The sequence below is a fragment of the Orcinus orca genome, chromosome 4, assembly GCF_937001465.1.
Source record: "Orcinus orca chromosome 4, mOrcOrc1.1, whole genome shotgun sequence".
NCBI classification, from domain to species: domain Eukaryota; kingdom Metazoa; phylum Chordata; class Mammalia; order Artiodactyla; family Delphinidae; genus Orcinus; species Orcinus orca.
Genome location: NC_064562.1, coordinates 135,219,778 through 135,243,083, shown reverse-complemented (window position 1 = coordinate 135,243,083; position 23,306 = coordinate 135,219,778). Strand labels below are relative to the sequence as shown.

The following is a 23,306-nucleotide window of genomic DNA, read 5'->3' as shown; positions in this document are numbered from 1 at the left end:
CAGCTGTTAACCTTATGGGGATTCCCTTGTATGTTATTTGTCACTTTTCCCTTGCTGCTTTTAGTATTTTTTCTTTGTATTTAATTTTTGATAGTTTGATTAATATTGCCTTGGTGTGTTTCTCCTTGGATTTATCCTCTATGGGACTCTCTGTGCTTCCTGGACTTGATTGACTATTTCGTTTCCCATGTTAGGGAAGTTTTCAACTATAATCTCTTCAAATATTTTCTTAGACCCTTTCTTTTTCTCTTCTTCTGGGACCCCTATAATTCAAGTGTTGGTACCTTTAATGTTGTCCCAGAGGTCTCTGAGACTGTCCTCAATTCTTTTCATTCTTTTTTCTTTATCATGATCTGCGGTAGTTATTTCCACTATTTTATCTTCCAGGTCTCTTATCCGTTCTTCTGCCTCAGTTATTCTGCTATTGATTCCTTCTAGAGTATTTTTAATTTCATATATTGTGTTGTTCATCATTGTATTTCTCTTTAGTTCTTCTACATCCTTATTAAGCATTTCTTGTATTTTCTCCATTCTATTTACAAGATTTTGGATCATCTTTACTATCATTACTCTGAATTGTTTTTCAGGTAGACTGCCTATTTCCTCTTCATTTGTTTGGTCTGGTGGGTTTTTACCTTGCTCCTTCATCTGCTGCATATTTCTCTGTCTTTCCATTTTGCTTAACTTACTGTGTTTGGGGTCTCCTTTTCACAGGCTGCAGGTTCATAGTTCCCATTGTTTTTGGTATCTGCCCCCAGTGGCTAAGGTTGGTTCAGTGGTTTGTCTAGGCTTCCTGGTGGAGGGGACTGGTGCCTGTGTTCTTGTGGGTGGGGCTGGATCTTGCGTTTCTGGTGGGCAGATCCACGTCCGGTGGTGTGTTTTGGGGTGTCTGTGAACTTAGTATTAATTTAGGCAGCCCCTCTGCTAATGGGTGGTGTTGTGTTCCTGTCCTGCTAGTTGTTTGGCATGGGGCATCCAGCACTGGAGTTTGCTGGCTCTTCAGTGGAGCTGGGTCTTAGTGTTGAGATGGAGGTCTCTTTATAGAGCTCTCGCCAGTTGATCTTACATGGGGCTGGGAGGTCTCTGGTGGTCCAATGTCCTGAATTCGGCTCTTCCACCTTAGAGGCTCAGGCCTGACACCAGGCCAGAGCACCAAGACCCTCGTGATGTCTGTTTTCCTTCCTGCTACTTTCCTTCTCCTTCTCCCTTAGAATCCTCTCACCAGCAAAGCTGCTTGGTTTTCTCTGCCAGCCACAAAGAAGCTGTCTTTAACTCTGTCCAAGGTTGGGTGGAAGTACTTGAGTGGTCCTAGACGACCAGGTCAGGTTTATTATCCTTCCCCTACATGGTAGCAGTTTCTCATGAGTAAACAGTTCTCTATTGATAGTGTGCCTTTTATCATTCTCTTGGGTCTTCAAATGATTGTAACAATTTTCCCGTTTTATACTAGACTGAATGGACTATGAGTCACTTTCCTTTTCACACATGTTCAACTCTTTTGCTCCTACCTCATTTTGCCAGGATTCCATTTCTTTGTGGGTACCTGTGCAGATGAGCTGGGTCCTCTGCTCGGGGCCTCACACAGGAGGCTGCACGGGAGCTGCTGGTCAGGACTGGAGACTCATTTAAGGCTCCAGATCCTCCAGCAGGCACATGGTTGTTGTTGGAATTCGCTTCCTTTTGGTTGTTGAGCTCAAGCCCTCAGCTGATAGAGACCATCTGCTATTCCCTCACATGTGGGCCCCTCTCCAAAATGGAAGTTCACTCCTCGGGCAGCCGTCCTGTCACAGAGTCACCTGAGGGCCGGGCGTCCTGTCCTGGGGCTCCTTTCCTCAGGTCCCAGAGATGCCTGAGCGGTGGCCTCCTGTCAGGGGCTTTCCGGTCAGGTGCAGTCACCTGAGGGCCGGGCGTGGGGTCTGAGTCATGTGGGGCGCTGGGCACTCACCTTCTCTGCTCCCGAGTGCACCATCAGGGGCTTCGGCCGGCGTCTGAGCCCGGTTTATATTCTTAACAATAAACGTACAAGAGTGCCCATTTCCTCCTTAATTTACCAATAGTATGTTACCAAAGGTTTTTGTCTTGTCCAAATTGATAGGTGAAAATGATACCACAGTGTCACATTTTACTTTGCATTCTTTGTAATGAATGAATTTGACCATCTTTTTAGACTTAGTTTTCTATATGCTTAAGACCCAATATTTATTTGCTTTTCTTGATGGGCTCTTTGTTATAAATTAGGAAGAATTCTTTTAAGAATTAAGAATTCTTTTAAGAAAATCAGCCCTTTATCTGTGATAGGAGTTGAGAATTTTTCCCCCAGTTTGTTGTGTGTCTTTTTAATATTTGTGGGTATTTTTTCCCAACTGTTTAGAATTGTGTGTAGTCAACATTACAAATTGTTTATGGCTTCAGATTTTGTGTCCTATTTCAAAAGCTCCTCTCCTATACGAGGATATTTAAGAAATGTTTTACCCATATTTTCCTTGGTACACTAATGGTTTCACTTTTTACATGATAATATTTGATCTGTGTAGAATATAGTTTGATGCAATGTGTGGATGGGGATCCAAATTTATTTTTTTTCCAGATGATTACAGAACTGGGTGTGTTGAATAATCTGTCTTCTCTATTGATTTGAAATGTCATTTTTATCATTTACTAAGTTCCCATATCTACTTAGACTTATTTCTGGGCTTTCAATATGCTATAGAACCATATTGTTTTAATTACTATAGTTTCAAACAAAATCAAACAAAATACACAGAAACACATACATATGTCCTTACTTCAAGACTCTTACTTGAAGAGACTCTTACTCAAATTATTTTGCATAATTTTCCTGGTTATTCTTTCTTGTTTATTTTTCTCCTTAAACTTTAGAGTCAGCTTGTATAATTTGCAAAATATTCTGTTGGTATTTTACGGGTTGTGTTAACTTAAGAAGAATTGACATCTTTATAATGTTGTGTCTTCCTTTTCAAGAATATGACACACCTTTCCATTTGTTCAGATCTTCATTCATGTACCCAATATCATTTTAAAGTAGTCCTCAGAGTGTTCATATTAATTAGGATTAAGTGGTGCAAATCACACAGAACCACCAAATACCAACCACTAATAGCTGAAAGAACATAGAAATGTGCTTCTCTCTTCTCTTCAAGAATTCTGGAGGTGGTCATTCCAGGGCTGGTATGGTACCCACCACTGTCAGGGTCCCAGGCTGTTTCTATAATATTACTCTGTCATGATTGGCTTTCATTCTAACATGATCTTACAGTCCAAGAAAGCTACTGGAGCTCTGGCTGTTATATCTGCATTCCAAAATATAGTCAGACAGTGATAGGGAAGAAAGATGCCTCCTTCCTGTAAGGAACTTCTGTAAAGTTACACAAACAGCATGTCTGCAATGGAGGCTACAAAATAATTCTTAATTCCTAGTGGCCGTGTGCTGAGCTAAAAAACCAGGGAAGAGAATTGGCAGTCTCTGCCAAAGGGGATTATATTATTTGTCTTGGTGCTTTACACATACTTATATCTGTTATTTGATTTATAAGTTTCAAGTTTTATCTTTTGACCCTCCAGCTATAAAATATGAATAAATCAGTGTATTTATTTTATCTTTCACCATTTTCCCCTCCTCCTCCCAGCTTTTGCTAGTTAAATCATTAGAATTGTAGGAGTGGAACAAAAAAACCTTTCCTCTACCCATTAGGTTCTGTAGCTGGGGCCTGTGAATTAAACTAACAAAAGGCAGATTAACAGAAGAAAAAAAAAAAAACAGTTTATTTATGCATGCAAAGTGCAAACACATGGGAGAATTTTGTGATGAGTAACTCAAAGGGGTAGTTAGAAATTGAGGCTTATATATCATCCTAAAAAGGGCAATGAATTGTGGAGAAGTGACAAGACAAAGGAAAGAGGATGTCTTTGGGCTCCCAGGGGTGGTAAATTGTGGGAACGTGAGTATATATATGTGGAAATTACTACATTAATCTTCCTAATGGAAGATTAGGGTTACTGTAGTAAGGTTTGTGTTTGTGCAGAGCCATCTCTGAGCCAACTTTCTGTTTCTAGTGGTGATGCTTGTTTCTCTTCCTCTTGGTATGGGAGAGGGGAGGGGGAAGACCTTCACAAAGGGAAATTTATGTCCTGTTCTTGGGCAGTTGGGAAGAAGGCAGTGAGCTCCTTCTATGTCTTCTGCTTCTTAGTTGCTTTCATCTCAAAGTAATCCTATGTCAAAGTGGTATATTTGAGGGTGATATTTTCTGATCCCCTTCACTACCTTGTAAGATTATAATTCATATTTGTTTTAGTTTTAGTCCCACAGCTAAACAGTCAGTACTCACCACCAGTCTTTTGGCCTTAATTTTCCATTAATCTCTTTGTCAGGTAAAGTTTGTCTTCCTCCAGTTTCTTCAAAAAGAGCTCATGGCGGGGCTTCCCTGGTGGCGCAGTGGTTGAGAGTCCGCCTGCCGATGCAGGGGACACGGGTTCGTGCCCCGGTCCGGGAAGATCCCACATGGCGCGGAGCGGCTGGGCCCGTGAGCCATGGCTGCTGAGCCTGCGCGTCCGCAGCCTGTGCTCCGCAACGGGAGAGGCCACAACAGTGAGGGGCCCGCGTACCGGGAAAAAAAAAAAAAAAGAGCTCATGGGAACTACGTTCTCTGAGTTATTTCATGTCCTAAACTGTTTCCTATTTTCTATATATTCATATTAACTAGCTGTAAAATTCTTAGATATGACTTTATTTTCTTGATGTATTTGTAAACATTGCTCCAATGCTCCTAGAATGGAATGTTGATATGGAAAAGTTTGAGGCCAGCCTGATTATTTCTCTCATATAGTTGACCTGAGATTTTGATTTGAATGCCCAAATTTTCTTTGTTTATCTTTTGAATCCAATAACTTGCAATTGATTGTTCTGTAGGTGGATCTGCATGAATTTTTCCTAGCATGGAGTATGTCCTTTCAAATTGTACATTCAAGTCTTCTTTTATTTCTGAATAATTTCCTTGAATTATACCTTGAAATATTTTTTCTGTTCCATTATTTGAGGTCTCATCTTCAGAGATACCGATTAGATGCCTGCTGAATCTTTTTTTCTCTATTCCTTTTGAATTTTTCATCCATTTCTCTCTTTGGCTCCTTTTTTTCCCATCCTGTCTTTTATTCCTGTCTATCTTCATATGTGCTGCTTCAAATATATCTTTCATTTCTGTGATGATTTAATTTTTTTCTTCCTCCTCTTCTTGAGATTTTCCAACTTATATATCATTTCCTACTTTGACTTACCATATTTTCCTTGTGCTCTTATTTTGAAGACATGCTTGGTCCCTATTTTTAAAAGATTATGTTTCAATAATGGCATTATGTGTTTTCATCTCTTCTTTAGCATTTTTCTAGTGAGTGTTCTCTATTTGCTATTTGTTAGTTTCCTTTTTTTCCTGGACTGTCTTAGTATATATGTTTTATAGATTCCTTACTGACTATTACTCAGTTTTGAATGAAGTAAGTTCTTCTCGGACCAGCTGCTTTCAGGAGGTTGGAGTGGGGCCAGAGAATTCCAGGGCCCCCGTCCCAGGCTAGTAGGAATTTGCCTTTAGGCACAGCATTGTGTATGTGAGTTCAACTTTATTCTTTATTCTTTATTATCTCTTGTCAAAAATAGCACTGCGGGATTGTTCACAAGGCAGACTCTCCCTCTCTACCTCACTCACAAAGTACTTCTAGCAATTATGGCTTTTCTTTATAATTTCTCCTTCAGCCCTATAATTCTAAGCCTCTGTAGCCTTTGTATCAAAAGGTCAAGGACGTTCTCAGCCATGAATGTCTGCTCTTGGCATTTCTCCATATCCCCATTTGACCTTTACATATAACCTTTCTAAAAAAGAATATGGATTCCTCTAAGTCTCATTAATGAGGGAGTTAGTGTTTCTGTTTCCTATTCTCCTTATTGCTTTTGAGTGATTTGGAAGAAGTGGAGAAACTTCTAAGTATATTGTTAAATTGAAAATGGCTATGCCTCCGCATGAGATGATCCTTGCTAATGCCTAGAGACTCCAGAATCCTGTATATTTCGTATTTTCTAAAGAGAAGAATTCCCTGTGCCTGTGGCATAGTCTTCTGTAGCTCCCCAAAAGTGATAGCAGAAAAAGAGAAACTGAGGGAAAAAGTCTCAATCATCTATATATACACCAAACTTCATATAAATGTCTTGATTACATTTAGATAAAAATCTACCTGTTATGAACTCCATGAGTGATAACAATTGGTTTATTTGTTATGAATTTTTGTTTCATGTAGTATGATTATGTGATTTACCTTAAAGAAATTCCAAATCTTAATCTGCTAAATGGGGATTTTTCCTTCAAAGGGGTGACCTTTGGAATACACTAATTCTAATGGTTTATATCACAGATCAGAATATTTCTGGAATATCTCTAAAGAGTTACGTCTATAATTAGTTTATAAGACACAAAAAAGTGCTTTGTTACTTTCTCAGTCCTGAACTCAGCTAATCATTCACCTTATTAACAAGACAGTGCCATCTGACTCCACATTTTTTCAAAAATAATCACATCCTGGGACTTCCCTGGCGGTTCAGTGGTTAAGATTCTGCGCTTCCACTGCAGGGGGCACAGGTTTGATCCCTGGTTGGGGAACTAGCATCCCACAAGCCGCAGGGCTCGGCAAAAAAAAAAGTTACACCCACCTTCAAAAAATATGTGGCCATCACCAATCAGGTCATCATCTTACATGTTTTACATTCAAATGAATGTTTCCTCTCCATGACAATTACTTCAAAGACAGAGATTCAGATGTGTCTCAAAGGGCAACAAAGGAAAAATTTTTAGGTGCCTTAATCAATGGGAGTATTATTTATATTAACATTAATTATTACGAGCATGCAGAGGTAATTTTTATGTATATAAAGAATTTTTTTGAAAAACTGGGAATGATTTTTCTGTAGAACATAAAGACTTGGAGGGATAGCTATGATTGAATTCTGCTCATGAATACCTGTGTTAATTCAAGTTAAAAGTACATAGATATGCTAATATGACCTTGAGAAATGAGAATATATTGTAAGCCTCCACAAAAGCTGGGCTGTAGGTTCTTATCTCTCTGCTCTCTTCTGTGGCAGCTCTGCTTTAACAACCTTCTTTGGCTTGGGAACACCTCTGGCTCAGATAGTGTTAGACTGTCTTCGGCCCACATGATGGTCTCTGATCTAATTCATGTAGTCTTGATTTTACTGGAAGTACATGGTAATATGAGGAATTCACCTTAAGCTTCATGGTACATTCAGGATATCCTCTGTTATGCATGGTCTTAGGTTGTAAGACTACAAATATACAGTCCATGGCTTCAAGGATCTCTCCACTGGAGTGGAAGGGCAGCATGGAGGTGGAAGGAAGGGAAGGAAAGAAAAAAGTAGGTGAACGTTCATACAACCTTGGGATATGGCTATGTGGTATAAGTGAGATATAAATAAAATGGTATGGGAACCCAGGGAAATCCAGAGGAGGAAAATATTTGAAAGCTGATCAAGTAGAAGAAAGAGGAAATCTATTCTCTGTTTCTCCAAAGAACAAAACTTGGACCAGTAGTTAGAAAGTACAGTGAAGCAGATTTTGGCTCAATATAAAGGAATTTTTTAACAGCTACAATTGTCCAAAAATAGACCAAACCAACTGTCTGGAAAAAGTAGCAGGGTCTGAATCACAGATGTTTATTCAGAGGCTGTGCAATGGTGATCTGTCAGGGTATGTATGTCACAATGAGTGGTATGAAAAAAAGAAAAACACATGATTTCCAAGGACCCTTCCCTCCCTAAAATTCTGCTCTCTACTTCCAAGTTCTTTGTGCTTGTCCAAATCAATCTTATTACCTTATAGTCACACTTTATAGGTTGCTAAAATTCAGATTATAGAATCTACCGATGTCAGTCAAATTTGGTTTCTCTGTAGGAGTAAATGAGGAAATAAATGTAAACGTATCTGATAGATTACTTAACAATTGTTAGTTGAATTTGAATCAGTAAAAAATAAGCACGTGAAAAGAAAAGCTTTGATGCTTTCTGGAAAGGCAGGGCATACACACATATGCAACCATCCGAATCTCATTCCTTCTCCCAGTCTTAATGGAGGGCTGAGAAATGAACTTGGATTTGTTTGCAGGAGATAATGTTTGAGGTAACTAGGACCAAGCTTTCCATACCTTGGATAGAGGAAATCCATAGTCCACTCAATAATATTACAATGTCTTCCTTAAACAGTGACTCACATGCTCATATTGAAAAATATGGATAATTTCTGGAGGTATGTGGAATGTGGAAGTTAATTTATAGACTTCTGTTGCATTAGTTAGCAATTTGACCAAGAGGTAAAGAAGATGATTCTGTTATTGATCGATTTAATTTGTGGTACTGGCTTTGATTAAAGAATCCATCAGAAATTGAGGTAAAGATAATATTTTAAATGATACTTTTACTTATTACTCACAAGTTTCATGATCTTTGCCTACAGTACCAGCATTATTAAGATGGGTTAATTAAAATTTTCTTTATAAAAGAAACATAAATGATAATAAGGAATAATAGTTACATTAATTGAGCACCTTCTATGTAATTAACTTGTATTATCTTTTATAAGATAGATGCTAACATTTCCACTACACAGGTTGTCACCAAGATTTGATTGTTTGTAAATAGCTCAAAACACACTCAAGTCCAAGCTATTTGTCCTTGTAGCCCACTTTCTCAGCTGCTATACAATACTGCCTTGGGCTCACCAGACAAGCTACCTAATAGAATGGAAATGGCTAAACTTTGCACCTTCTCTGAGCTGCAAATCATTTTGGAATTCACATCAGTTATCTTTCCAACATGAACTAAGGGATGGACCATTACCAGGTAGTGTCATATGTGGGGAAACTGATTTCAGCCCAATAGCAGGTGTCTTCTTGCCTTTTAGAGAGACTCCAACTTGGTGCAGTGGTAGAAAAGTACATTTAAGCTATAAATATTAAGGTGAACATTTTTGTGGGATGCATGGAAAGCTTAAGACACATCAAATTTTGAAGGGAAAAATTTAAGCCTATGACTACCATTTTCCCTGCGGGTTAAAGATGAAATGGAGGTGAATATGCCTTCTTCTTTTCCCTTCAATGAGGGAATTTAATCTGAATAGTTTTGTTCAGGATATTTCTAGGGAACTTGAACACTATATGAATGTTTAAAATATTTTATTTTCCTGTTATTGTCCCTTCTGGCAGTAAATGTAAGTTTTCATAGACTTTCTAAGTGTGGTTTTGAATAATGTTACATAAATGTTTTAGAGTATTATGCTAGGGAATATGGGTAGCAGTATCTTAGTCCTCAAACTTTATAAATAATACCAACAAGAGCTGTCCTTTTCTAAGCAGGAACTATGCTTTTTACATGCATTTGATTATTTAATCTGTATAACTTATTAGTTGAGTTTTATTACCCCCATTTTATAAATGAGGAAATGGAAGTTTAAAGAGTTTAAGCACCTTTAATTCACTCAGCTAGTAAATAAAGGCCTACATTCAAATTCATAGGGTTTTTTTTTTTTTTTTTTTTTGTGGTACGCGGGCCTCTCACTGTTGTGGCCTCTCCCGTTGCGGAGCACAGGCTCCGGATGCGCAGGCTCAGCGACCATGGCTCACAGGCCCAGCCGCTCTGCGGCATGTGGGATCCTCCCGGACCGGGCCACGAACCAGCGTCCCCTGCATCGGCAGGCGGACTCTCAACCACTACGCCACCAGGGAAGGCCCTCAAATTCATAAGTTTTTGACTCCAAACTTCTGCCTCATTTACATTTTTAGAAGTTTCATTTTTTTTCTGGAGATAGTATTTCTAAATAATGCACTTCTGAATGGTACTAAATAAGACCCTTATAAGCCCTGAGTTATTCTCAGTTTCTTTACAACATGAAGTTTTTACAGCTTTGTTTGTAAAAGTGAAAAATATTTGTTTATCATGACTGAATGACTGTTGGCTACTGAAGATGGAATGAATGCCCAGGCTAGCGAGGCACATCGATTTGCTAGGCAGCATTAAAAACCTATTTATAAGAGTATTTTAATTGTTTTTATTTTATTATATTTTAAATTTTGATTATGGACTATTTCAAACACAGAAAGGTATCACAAAATGTCCTGTTGGACATCTATGTCACTACCATATTACTTTAATAAATATTAACATTTTGCCATATTCTTTTCCGATCTTTTTTGTAAGGAAATTTTGATACAACTAAAATACCCCTACTCTATTACATTGGCTTTCATCCCTCCCCAGCGATCTTCACTATCTTGAAGTTCTTGTATGTTCTTCCCACATATACTTTATTATTTACATAAGTATATTCATACCATTATGTATTGACACTAGTTTTATGTGGTTTTGAAATATATATAAATAACATTACATATTCTGGTTTTTTCACTTATCTTTATATTTTTGAGAATTATCTATATTGATATACATATGTCTTGTTTTTCATTCTAACTGTTCTATAATATCCCATTGTATGAATACACAATTTTTGTTTATTCCTCTGTTGATGAAAATTTAGCTTATTTTCCATTTTTGCCTATTATAAATAATGCTGTATTGAACATTCTAGTAAATGTCTCCTTTTGCACATTTGTAAGTGTTTTTCTGGGTTGTGTACCTGGGAGTGGTAATATCAATTTCTATTTCCAGTAACAGGGTATAAGAGTTTCCCAATGTTCTCACAAGAACTTGGTATTATCAGAATTTTTAAATTTTGCAAACTACAAAACAACTTCCCTTTATACTTCAAAAACATCAGCATCATGAAAGACAAGGAAAGGCCAAGGAGCTGTTCCAGATTAAAGGAGACTGAAGATACATGACATCTAAAAGCAACATGTGATCCTTGATTGGGAAAATGAGACAGTTTGATCCATGTTAATTTTTCTAAAGTTTGATCATTGTAGCATGGTTATATAAGAGAACATTCTTAGAAGATACTCATGGAAATATTTAGGGATAAAATGACATGATGTCTGAAAATTATTTTCAAATGCTTTAGCAATATAATCATAATAGACACAGGGAGCAAGATAAAGCAAATGTGGCAAATTTCTAACATTCGTGAATCAAGGTGAAAAGTCTGAAATCACTTTATTTTACTTTCAACTTTTCTGTGCGTTTGAATTTTTTTCAAAAGAAAAAATGTTTGCCAAACGTATATGTGTGAATTGGTATTAATTTTTTAAATGTACTCTTCTCTGATTACCAATGAGATTGAACATCTTTTCATACATTTGTTGGTCATTCAGTTTTCCTTTCTTGTGAATTTAAATTCTTTTTCCTAATTCTACTTGGCTGTTTGTCTTTACCTTAGTGACTTGTCAAAATTCTATCATGTCCTGGATACTGATCCTTGGTCAGTATGTTTTGCAAGCAGCCTGTCTCCCTCTTTGGTTTGTCTTTTAACTTCATGTAATGGTTCACTAAGGAGTCGCAGCCTGTGAATGTATGAAAGTGACTTTGTTTTCAATAATTTCCCACTAACTGTCTTATTTTGAACTCTTCTTTTCCACTGAATGGAGGAGCCCTTTACAACACCTTGTCAAGGCTCCATAACTTTCCAGTGACTTTGGGTTATTAGAAAGTCTCATGTTTGTAATTAAAGAGATAGTTATGTTTATTTTGAAACTTGAGAATTCCCTGGCAGTCAGTGGTTAGAACTTGGTGCTTTCACTGCTGAGGGCCGGGGTTCAATCCCTGGTGGGGGAACTAAGATCCTGCAGGCCATGCTGCAGGGCCAAAAATAAGTAAATAAATAAATAAATAAATAAAAATTATTGAGAGAGAGAGGGAAAAAGAAAGAAAGAAAGAAAACCTCTCCAAATCAATCTAGCACTCTTCTCCTCACTCCTATAGCACAAGCTAAACCTCTGAAGGTGATTCCAGTGGCTGAAGGCTGTGGTCTGCTTTGTCCACACCTCCTTCTGTTAGCTCTTCTAGGTGTTCATCCTGTGCTGTGTGGAGAGGCAAGGGGAAGAAGCTGAAAGGTAAATATTTTTCCCTTGAGTTAACTGCAGGTTGCAGTCTCTTCCTTGTTGTTCGTCACTAGTGCTCTAACACTGATCAAATCCTGATGTCCTGCTTGTGGCCGTCACCAAACTGCTACCTGTCTAACTGGGCAGGGGCACGTTTAAAGGGTTTGAGAAGGCGATGCACAGCTCCCTGATGCAGAGATCTGGCTCTCACTTGAGGTGTGAATCTAATTTTCACCTTTCCCATAAGGAGAGCCCATTGTCCAAGCCCCATGTATTGAAAAGATTATCGTTTCCCACTGATGTGCATTCCACCCAACATAGTGGACATTTGTCTCTGTTTGTCAAATATTGAGAGTACAGGTTGACCCAATGGCTGTTCCTCTCTTATCACAGTTCTTTTTCCTTTCTGACTAAATTACCAGGATCAGGCCAGCAAGCCTGCTAGAACAGCCATCTAATTGGAAGCAGGACGCCAGGCTCCCTTTCGTACAGGCAACCCTAAACTTTACATTGCCTTGGATTTCCTTCTTCCCTTTGCTTCTAGGAAGCGGGCTGCACCTTCTCCCTTCCACACAGGTCAGGGAGAGAATAACCTCTCTCCCCGCAAAGCCCATGATCCCTCCCATGTCTCACTCTCTTTCCTAATGTGAGGTGAGGAGAAAGTAGTTGGTAAGTTCAATACTGGTCCAGTGAGTCTCAGTAAGCCCTGAGGGGAGGTGGATGGCGCCAGCTGCAGGGGCCAACGTGGTCTTAGACCATGGTGGCTGACCTGGTACTTAGCATCCTTTTTCATCAGTCTTGGGTTTATCAACAATTCCAGGACAGCAGGAAAAATCCCATCTGACATAAGATTACATGTTATTGATATTCTTCCTTGTATGAAAGTTTTAAATTGTCCTAATATGGTCAGATGTATCAACATTTTCCTTATGACTTATCCTTTCTGTTAGCTTTCTCAAGAAACATTATCATATTCCTTTCAAAGTGTTTGCTTTTCACATTTAGATTTTGCGTCCATTTGGCTCTCTTCTTTAATATATGGTGTGAGGAAGGTCTAATTTTAACTTTCCCTGTAAGGATAGTCCATTGTCTAGGCCCTATTTGTTGAGCAGTCTTTTCTTTCCCACTGATTTGTATTACCGCCTTTCAAGTTGCTTTTCACTGATAAACACTTCGTTGTTTTTTCTTTCTATAGGAATATGCCTGCATTGTCCCCAAAACTTAATTATATCCCACCCACAGTGAATTGTCCCAGTGAGGTTTCGTTGGAGCAGGGATTGTATTCACTGTTGCATCTCCAGTGCCTAGTATGGTACCTGGCACAGAGCTGGCGCTCACTAAAAATATTTGGTGAATGAATGAATGAGTCCTGCCTAAGGTCTGTCCTGGGGTCCGGATTCCACACAACTCAACAAGTTTTATACATATTTTATTGTGACTGATAAAATGGGCTTTTCCTTTTTGATAGCATGGGCTCCCTCTCAATCTGTCATTATTCTCTGAGACAGACATTTTGAATTATCCTAGATTTCTCCTTTTTACTTGACTTTGGCATCTAGTAGGTCACTTTGGTTCATAATTCATACTTTCTTAAAACTGAGGTACATTTTCCACCCTCACTATATCTGCATTTCAGTTAGAACTTTTTTTTCTTTTCTTTATTGTCTTTTTAATGCTTGATATATGCACAAGAATATGTGCAGCACGTCAATTATGAAGTATAATTACATGCATACCTAGGAAGCCACCACTTCCGTGAGAGGGGTAACATTATCTGTCCACTGCCTCTGCATGGGTGCCCCTCCCTAGGCCACACCCTTGCCTCCACCTAAGGGGTAGTCACTATCTGGAAGTCTGGGTTTCTCATCCTCTGGCTTTGGCTTTCTTTTCAAATATAGGTTTATCACAAATATAGATAGTCCTAAAAATGCATTTTGTGGATTTACTTTTATTTAGTAACCTTATAAGGATAGTTTCATACTTTGTGAAGTCTGCAACTTGAATTTGTCATTCAACATTTATGCTTCTAAGATTCATCCATACTGTTGTGTGTGGCCATGGTTCATTAATTGCATTAATTAATTTCATTAGTGAACAGAATGACATTACACTGTGTAACATACCATGATTTATTTGTCTATTTTTCTGTTGGTATTTGTTTGGACTATTTCCAGGTTTTTAGCTGTCTCAGACAAGATTGCTATAAACCTTGTCTATGTCTGTCTCTTGGTCCACATGTGCTAAGTTTCTCTAGGGCCTATACCAAGGAGTGGCCTTTCTGAGTGAAAGGATATGCAAGTGTCCAACTTTAAAAGATAACGCCAAATTGATAGGGGATTAAGAGGTACAGACTACTATGAATAAAATAAGCGGCAAGGATATATTGTACGGCAGAGGGAAAGATAGCCATTGTTTTATAATTTTAAATGCAGTGTACTCTATAAGAATATTGAATCACTGTGTTGTACACCTGAAACTAATATAATATTGTAAATCAGCTGTACTTCAATTACAAAAAGATGATGCCGACTTGTTTTTCAAAGTGCTCTACTGTACTTGTACTCATGCCAGTGAAGTACAAAAGTCCCATTGATCCATATCCTCTCCAACACTTGGCATTATAAAATTTATTAATTTTTCCCTTTTCAGATATAAAATTGTATCACTTTTTTCCTTTTTTCCAGTTTTATTGAGATATAATTAACATACAGCACTGTATAAGTTTAAGGTGTACAGCATAATGATTTGACTTACATACATCATGAGATGATTATCATAATAAGTTCAGTGAACATCAGTCATCTCATATAGATACAAAATTAAACAAATGGAAAAAAAAATTTTTCTTGTGATGAGAACGCTTTGGATTTACTCTCTTACCAACTTTCATATATAATATAAAAGAGTGTTAATTGTATTTATCATGTTGTACATTACATCCCTAGTACTTATTTATCTTATAATGAAGTTTGTACCATTTGACTGCCTTCATCCAATTCCCCTCCCCACCCCCATGTATCTCCTTTTAATTGTAATTTGTATTTCCCCAAGAAAAGATTTTGAGACTGTTTTATATGCATGTTGGCCATTCACAGTTCCATTTCAGTGAAGTGTCTGTTTGTCTTTTGCCCATTTTTCTATTGGATTATTTGAGTTTTTCTTATTAAAGTTCTTCATATATCTTGGATCCAGATTCTTTACCAGTTGTAAGTATCATCAATATTTTCTCCCAGTGTGTGGCTTGCCTTTTTACTTTCTTTATGGTACCTTTATTAACAGAAGTTTTAATGAAGTTTTAATTGTAATGAAGTTCAGTTTATAAATCTGAAAAGTAGAAATTATAATAGAATTATAATTATAGTAGAAATACTATAATTAGAATTTTTATCTTGTTTAAAAAACATCCAGTTGTACACTGAATTTATAAATATATTCTCCTATACTTCCTTTTAAAGGATTTAAAAGCTTTGTCTTTCATATTTAAGATGCATGTGGAGTTCCTTTTTTTGTGCATGTATGAAGTAGGGCTCCAATTTAATTATTTCCATATGGTAAATAATTATCTTGTAAGAGCATTTATTTAGTTTGAAATATATTCACAACATATATTGCTATGAGAGGAAAACATATAACAGAATATATGGTATTTAGACAACATAAAATATAATACATATAGTAATTAGTATATATACAAAATTTAAAGATATTGGAAAGACATACACTAAAATAACAGCAATGATTATCTTTGGACGGTGGGATCATTGATGATTTTCGTTTATTGTTTAGTTCTCTGTATTTTCCAAATTCTCCGTATTACACATATATTTATATATTTTTTAAACAGTGAGAAATAAGGTGGTATCTATAGATGATAATTTAGTGTCAATGCGCCTTAAAGAGAAATCATTATTTGAAAGAGAAGCCATGAATTGAAGTCTTTTAGCTTAACTTCTTTTGAAGCTTCTTGCATCCCCGGAGTGGGGTGGCAGTGAGGGTGAATGAAGGCTGGGTCAGGGCAATGTTTGTGGATCATTCAGTAAAACTCAGTACAAGGTGAAAAGGGATGAGGCTCTGAAATCTGGGTGAGTCTTCTGTAAATAGTTACATACAGCTTCTCTCCCCTGGGTTCTTTGCTTTACAGGTATGTAAGGCTCTTTGGGAAATAGGATCCAGATAACTTATGTGTATCATTGGTGATACAATTTTTTTTTTTCTGGCCCAACAGCAGATAATGAAAAGACTTATAAAGCGGTATGTTTTGAAAGCACAAGTAGACAAAGAAAATGATGAAGTTAATGAAGGTAAGCACCTTCAACTTGAGAAACATCCTTTTACAACTAATTTAATAAACTTGGAAAACTTCATATTGAAGGATACTTTAAAAATCCAATATGGGAGAGTAAGAAATGAAAGTAAAAGTCAACCAGAAATAACTATTGTTAGTGCAATTCCTTCTTACCCTGCTTTCAAAAAAAAAAAGAAAACAAATTTAAGTTGATTTTGGAGTTGCCTTGTATTTTGACTCATCATAATATATCAAAGCAAGACTAAGCCACTTAATCCCAGTAGGAAAGATGGGGGCATTACTGATTTCAGTACAAAACATTTTAATAATAAATTAAAATTAAAACGTGTGAAAAAAAAAATCCAATCTCAGGTAACTGGGTTCCTCCAAGATTGACAGGAGAATCTTACGCTACATTTCTAAAACTCTTTCTTTTTAAAGAAACCGTCACTTAAATTGTCAATCAGAGACAGTTTATCACTACAGAATGCCCTGATTTCTTAGAATGTAAAGTCTGCCATCTTTCTGGGAGTTTTTAATCCCTATTACATAAGTAGTCTGTAGTTTCACTTCTGTTTCAGGGAGTTCACATTGAGTGTTAACATTTTTCCAGTGATGCAGATAGAATAATGTTGGCTCAAACAGAATCCACATTTCTTCAGAAAAATCTTTACTTTGTTGTCCAGAAAGAAATCTCTAACCCATTTTTCTCATCTGGTGTTTCTCTTTTGCCTTTCACTTTTCTTCTTGGCACCTGTTTTCCAGGCATATCCTAGGCAGCACGTCTGTCTGGACTGTAACAGTTTTTCATCAAAGGCTGGGGTATAAGACAAAGTACAGGTCCAGAGATGGAAAGAATTCAACCAGGGAGAAATAAGTTGCCCTAAAAATAGAAACTATAGCTTTCAACACCAGTGAGATGCTACTAGATAGAGCTACGCTGATAAGAAAAGGCTAAACTAAACTGTTGAGCTTTGAAGCCATTACTTGATTAATACAAGGAATCTCTTACAAATCTGAGTCAATACAATGGTATGTGTTTGTAGAAATCTAAGACTGTGTGATTGGAAACCAGCAAAAACCCAATCATGGTGACCTAGAAACAGTCTCAGAGAGACAGGATTGGAATTGAGTTTTAGTTTAGAAAGCAGAAACCTTATCTGTTGTACCATAACCTCCCTGAAAACAAACAAAAAAACTAAGTGAAGGGGGCAATGGGCCACCATGACAGCATCAAAAACAAGGAGTCATCTTCCAAGTCCTTTTATACAAAAGAGGAAAGTGAATTAAGGAAAATTTGGAGTTTTGAACAAAGTTCTAACTAAGAAAGTATATCATATAATTTAACCTGTTCACTGAATAAATGAAGAAGCTAAATCCCGAAGAGGTTGAGTAATTTGTGTTTCCTCTATTGGCAAACTAAGTACAACACTTAGTGTGTAGGCTTCCCATAACTCAAAAACAAGGAAGAAGAATGTAGTAGTAGGGAGGTGAAAGGGGGCCCACTGGGCTTATGGTCCAAATATGATATTAAATGCTGTGAGAATCCATTTCTTCCACCAAAGACTGGCCTCACGATTTCTAATTTGATCAGTTTATTTCCTCTACGTTGCCAAATGTGAAAGGAAAAGCCCCCCCCCACCTTTTTTTTGCCACAAAAAGAATCAAATGTTTTGTGTGTATTCTTGAGGAAGAGCTAGAATTCTTTAAAATAAAAGGTTCTGACGTTTATATAATAAAAGAACATAGATTATACTTTAAAGCATCGTAAAGATACCAGGAAATATCATGAAAGATATGTTTTACATATGATTCTATTATAGAAAGCTATTAAAGTGCCAGTGATTTAAAGAATCATTTCTTGGATTCAAGATAAATTCATGCCCCAAGGTTTACCTTTCAAAGTCAATGGCTTATCTACATTACAATTATTTGCAAGAGAATCCAGTTGTTAATTGCAATCTACACATGCTCAAAGTATTACCAAGCTAAATTATGGGAATAGTTGTGTTTTAATAGCCAGAAGTTTCCTATGGAGACTTCTGCGTATGTAAACATTGCCAGTGGTACTACATCTAAACTCCTTAATTTCACCATTGCTTGTTATTTCCTTATACATCATCCCCTGTGCCACAGAAACTAATTTGTTTGTTCCTTAGCTCCATGTTCATTGCCACTGCCTTCCCTAAGAAATACCCCTACTCTTTTTCCTTCCTTTCCCTTACTTCAAACTTGACCTCAGTTTACTTCTTACATGTGAGTAGTTGCCTGTTATATAGATTGATTCATTTTTAGAAATGTTTCATTTTGCTAGGATTTCCTTCCAGCCTAGCAATGGGAGATGATCCATATAGGTGTCAACGTTTATGGCTCAGGGAACCAGACAAACTCCCTGAAGATAGAAAGGAGATACTCTGATTATAGACCAGTTAACAGAGAAATCACCCTGTGTTAAAAATTGACTGAGCCACAGGACAATACTTTAGCTGAGTTTTACTTTTAAAACATAGCTGAACTACTTTTTATAGCTTTTTTTCCAAAAGCCAGTACATTTTTAAAGGCAGACATTCCTTAAACATTCTAAAGTAACTATGTTGGAGATGTTATGAGACAAATGCATTCATGTATAAATTTCACTCTTTGTTTTTTTCTAAATACGAAGGGCAAATTACCAATTATATGTTTTTTAATACAAATACCGTAGGTGAATTAAAAGAAATCAAGCAAGATATCTCCAGCCTTCGCTATGAACTTTTGGAGGACAAGAGCCAAGCGACTGAGGAATTAGCCATTCTAATTCATAAACTCAGTGAGAAACTGAATCCCAGCGTGCTGAGATGTGAATGATTCAGTAACCTGGAATTATGGCTTTGACTGTAGCACAATTGTGGGCAATAATATTTCTAAGTATGAAATACTTGAAAAACTATGATGTAAATTTTTAGTATTAACTACCTTTATCATGTGAATCTTTAAAAGTTAGGTCTTAATGATTTTACTGTTTTATCACATGCAAATGGTCTTCATTTTAATTGTCTGCCTTGACATTACAAACAATGACGTGCCATTGTATTTAAAGGCCCAATATTACTACATTATTGATATTTTTGTCCATTTTAGAATAAACTCTATGTCTTTGCACTACCTGTTTGCCTCTAAGAGACTGTAAGCTCCTTGGGGACAGGGACCATGTCTTATTCATCTTTGTGTCTCCAGCATCTAGTACAGTGCCTGGTACATAGTAGGTGCTCAATAAATGTTGTCAAAACCAACTGAACTGAATTGCCAACAAAATACAAATAAAAATTAAAAGGCCATCACTATGTAGCATATATTCCCTTGTGCAAGTGCTAAAGAGATTTTTTTTTTGAAAAATATAAACTGAAAAAATTTTACAAACAGCTATGACTTGGTCAGATTTTCTTAGAATTTTTGACATCACTGATAATCCTAGAACCTTTGAGCCCTGAATGAAGAATTTCACAGTGAAATGGGTTAATAGAAAATATAATTACATTACATATTTGTTTCATAGAATTGTTCAAAAACAACACATTAAAGATTTTTCTAAAGTATATACTTTTTGCTTACTGTCTTAGATTTTCATTTGGTTTTTTTCAGTAATGTGACTTTAGTCAGTGGGGTGGTGAATTTTGTAGAGTCGGGGGTTATGCAGGGTTGTTAGTTTGTTATAACCTCCTAATTTCTGCCTCTGATGCTTTAATGCTAAATAAGTTATCAACAATTGACTTCATATCTTGCCTGTTAGCTCCACTGAGTTTTGGAGGGTATGCTATGGGGAGGAATAGGAAGGAGCAATGGCTGTGTACCTGGAAAGCCATGTCCAAGCATCACCAGGTGTGTTTCATTTTCCTTTGAGGCATCTCTTGCCATCATTGCTTACAATGATTGACATCCTTTTCCTTATCAAGGCATTTCACTTACACTTGCTACACAGAGTAGATTGTGATGTATGTGTATGACTTACTATATAACTGAGCTGAACACTGGTAATATCCACAACGCCTCATGACTTTACTAGGAAAGGGGATACAGACTGGTAAGTTCCCTCCTCTCTTCACAGACCATAAAACGTCAAAGTATTTGTTTTAACCAGCTAGGTTTAAATCTCTCATAGAGTTATGCTTACCGTCCTAATTCTCTTCAGTCTGTTCTTCTCAAATCTTACCAGAATACATATTATGATCATAGATCATAAATAGTTTTATAGGTTCTAAAAGCCAATTACATACATAATACTTTGAGTCATTGCTATCACACAGGAAGGCTTTCTAGACATGAAGACAAAAATGAACATTAAATGGAACTACATAAAGCTCTTTAAAGATTATTTCTTAGTTTCTACTTTTGAGGACTTAATTAAGAAAAGAACTTTATACATTTTTTGCTACCATTGTAGGATATTTCATTAGCTTTTGTGCTATGCTAATAGTATTTTGTCTTAAACATTGTTCAAACTTTATGTATTTTGTTATACCTCAGAACAGAATAAAAGACTGAATTTTTCATTGTTATATGTTACTATACTTTATATTACAGCAGTAAAGATATGGAATGTCCATAACAGACAACACTTTCAGTCTTATACATAGTATTGTCTAGGATTCCAAGTGTGGGTATTTTTGCTTACAGCTATGGAGCAGAATAATAAGTAATATTTTTGATTGGGGTTGGAAAAATGTTGAATCTAAAAGTGTTAAAAGCAGCTAGTTTAGGATTCTTGGAGTCTTGAGTGAAGATAAAACTCACGTCATCTATGCCATGTGAGTACATACATCTTTTCAGTCCATACCTTTCACAACTCTAGAGCTCTCAACATAGGGTTTTTTCTCCTTTATTTACTATGCTTGTGTAAAACTAGTATGTTTTTGATATTTCACATGTTTTCTTTTTTTGTAGTTTCTGGGTGGTAGTCCAGAGGAAGATGTGATACCAAGGTGTGGTAGATGCTATTGATACTATGGAGGCCCTGCCCAGATTGCCTTGAATGGACCAGGGCATGCATCTCTCAGATCCAGAGTGTTGGCTCCTTAACAGTTCCCAACTATCCTGTTCCCCAGGGAACTGCCCTCAGCTGAAAGCAAGCAGCCCTGTCGTTATGACCTCCCCTCCTCACACCAATAAACGACCAACTGGCGTGGTCGCACAAAAAGCTGTCCCCTTGTGTCAAGGTAGGGCCAACTCTTTTGGTGCAGTTCATGTTTCAGAGCTCTGGATAGGATTAGGCTGCAGCTAGACTCCAGCTGAGACCAAATCTTTTCTTAGCTTCTTCCCTGTTTTATCCTTCCTCCCTCCCTCCCTTTCTCCTGAGAGCATCCCCTCAATAAATCACCACGTCCAAATCTTGTTAGAATTTGCGTCTAGGGAACCACCCTAAGAGGTAGGTATTACTGTGGTAACTTAAGGGTGAGGTGAAGATTAGTTTAGAGGATTACCGTGAGAATTAATACTTCTTTGAGGTTAATGATAGGCCTGGGCCACCAAGTCCTTGACCCACTTACTATTGTAACAGGCACATTGGGCTTAAAAGTAAAGTTCAAAGAAGTTGGTGGGGCAACTTGGAGAAGGGAACACTTTAACAGGACCAAAAGCAACTTGTCTGGCAAAAGACATTTAGGTGCTTATGATTGATTACAGGACTATCAAAGTCCAATATCTCCTACTTTTTGACCTCTTTGCTATGCTTAGTTTTTTCCTCTGTTACAGATAAGATCAAGGAAAGGAGGCAACACTCAACTGGCTTCTTAGGCTTATTGTTTAAAAAGTTTGGCACTTTGTAAGTGCTTGCTGTATTAAACTTACTGAGGACCCTTGACTTGCTGGAACTCACAATATGTTGAGAACCTTGGATTCATAGACTTGAAATAAAAGAAGGGACTATGCAAAATAGTATCCAGTGTCTTCAAAAAGTTCTGTGCACTACTGAAACTTAGAAATGACATAAATATGTTGTGATTATTAAAAGCAAAGTTAGGGAATTCCCTGGCGGTCCAGTGGTTAGGACTGGACCACGCTTGCTTTCACTGCTGCGGGCTGGGTTTGATCCCCGGTCAGGGAAATAAGATTCCACAAGCCACACTGCTCCAACCAAAAAAAAAAAAAGCAAAGTTAGTATAATTTAGGATAATTCTCTTTCCCCATCATGTCCAACATATTTCAATTCAAATGTGTAAACCAAATGAGAGCAGCTTTTGTAAATGGGATGGTAAAGTGTCATATGGCCAATGTCTAAAGGAAACTGAAGCCGCATTAATTGTTAATTGTGTGGCCTGAAACAAATCACTTAACTTCTCTGGTCTCATACATTGTCCAGTCAAACAGGGTTATGCTACACCAGGGGTTCCTGGTCTCTGGGCATTGTAGAGGTGTTTCAGAAGGTTAATATCATCTTCCAAGGTGGTAATGATCTCTGTTTCCATATCTTGCTTTTATTTAAAGTCAGCCTAAAAAGGGCTATTTGTTATTTTTTTTTCTTTTTCCATTGTATGTTTCTTTTTTCTTTTAAAACAAGAGTTTGAGAGTTTCCAAATTGGTACCACATATTGGTGGAGACCAATATGTATACTCATGACTCAGTCACTCAGCCAACCACCTCTAGCTGTGTTGATGGTTTTAACACAATTAATGAATAAGGAATTTAATGCTCCTATTCTTAGTAATGAGTTCTTTAATTTATGCTTACAATGATTGCTTTAAGACCACAACATAAGGTTGTAAGTTACTGAAGTGCATGGTAATTCAGTAAATTTGTCTCATGGCAATTTTTATCACATCTGAGATGCAATCATCTGGGGTTTTGTTGTGTTGTGTTGTATTTGGGTGTTTTGTTTTGTTTTGACTTTTATTTTTTTTTGATGTTGCCCACCAAGATGTCTCAACTACCTTAAGACATGTTTAAAAAGAGAAAATATAGTGGCAATTTTGTCTAACTTTGTAT

General features: G+C 37.0%; 1 protein-coding gene across 2 annotated transcripts in view; it reads left to right on the top strand.

The window, feature by feature from the left end:
• TRPC3 (transient receptor potential cation channel subfamily C member 3) overlaps positions 1 to 19,680 on the top strand; it is an 80,879-nt gene extending 61,199 nt beyond the window's left edge. For both annotated transcript variants that reach the window (XM_049709543.1, XM_004265099.3), the window contains 2 exons: positions 16,289 to 16,364; positions 19,053 to 19,680. In XM_049709543.1, coding sequence (XP_049565500.1) covers positions 16,289 to 16,364; positions 19,053 to 19,195 — 219 coding nt within the window. In that variant the 3' untranslated portion in view covers positions 19,196 to 19,680. The remainder of the gene's footprint in view (positions 1 to 16,288; positions 16,365 to 19,052) is intronic.
• Positions 19,681 to 23,306: the final 3,626 nt, after the last annotated feature.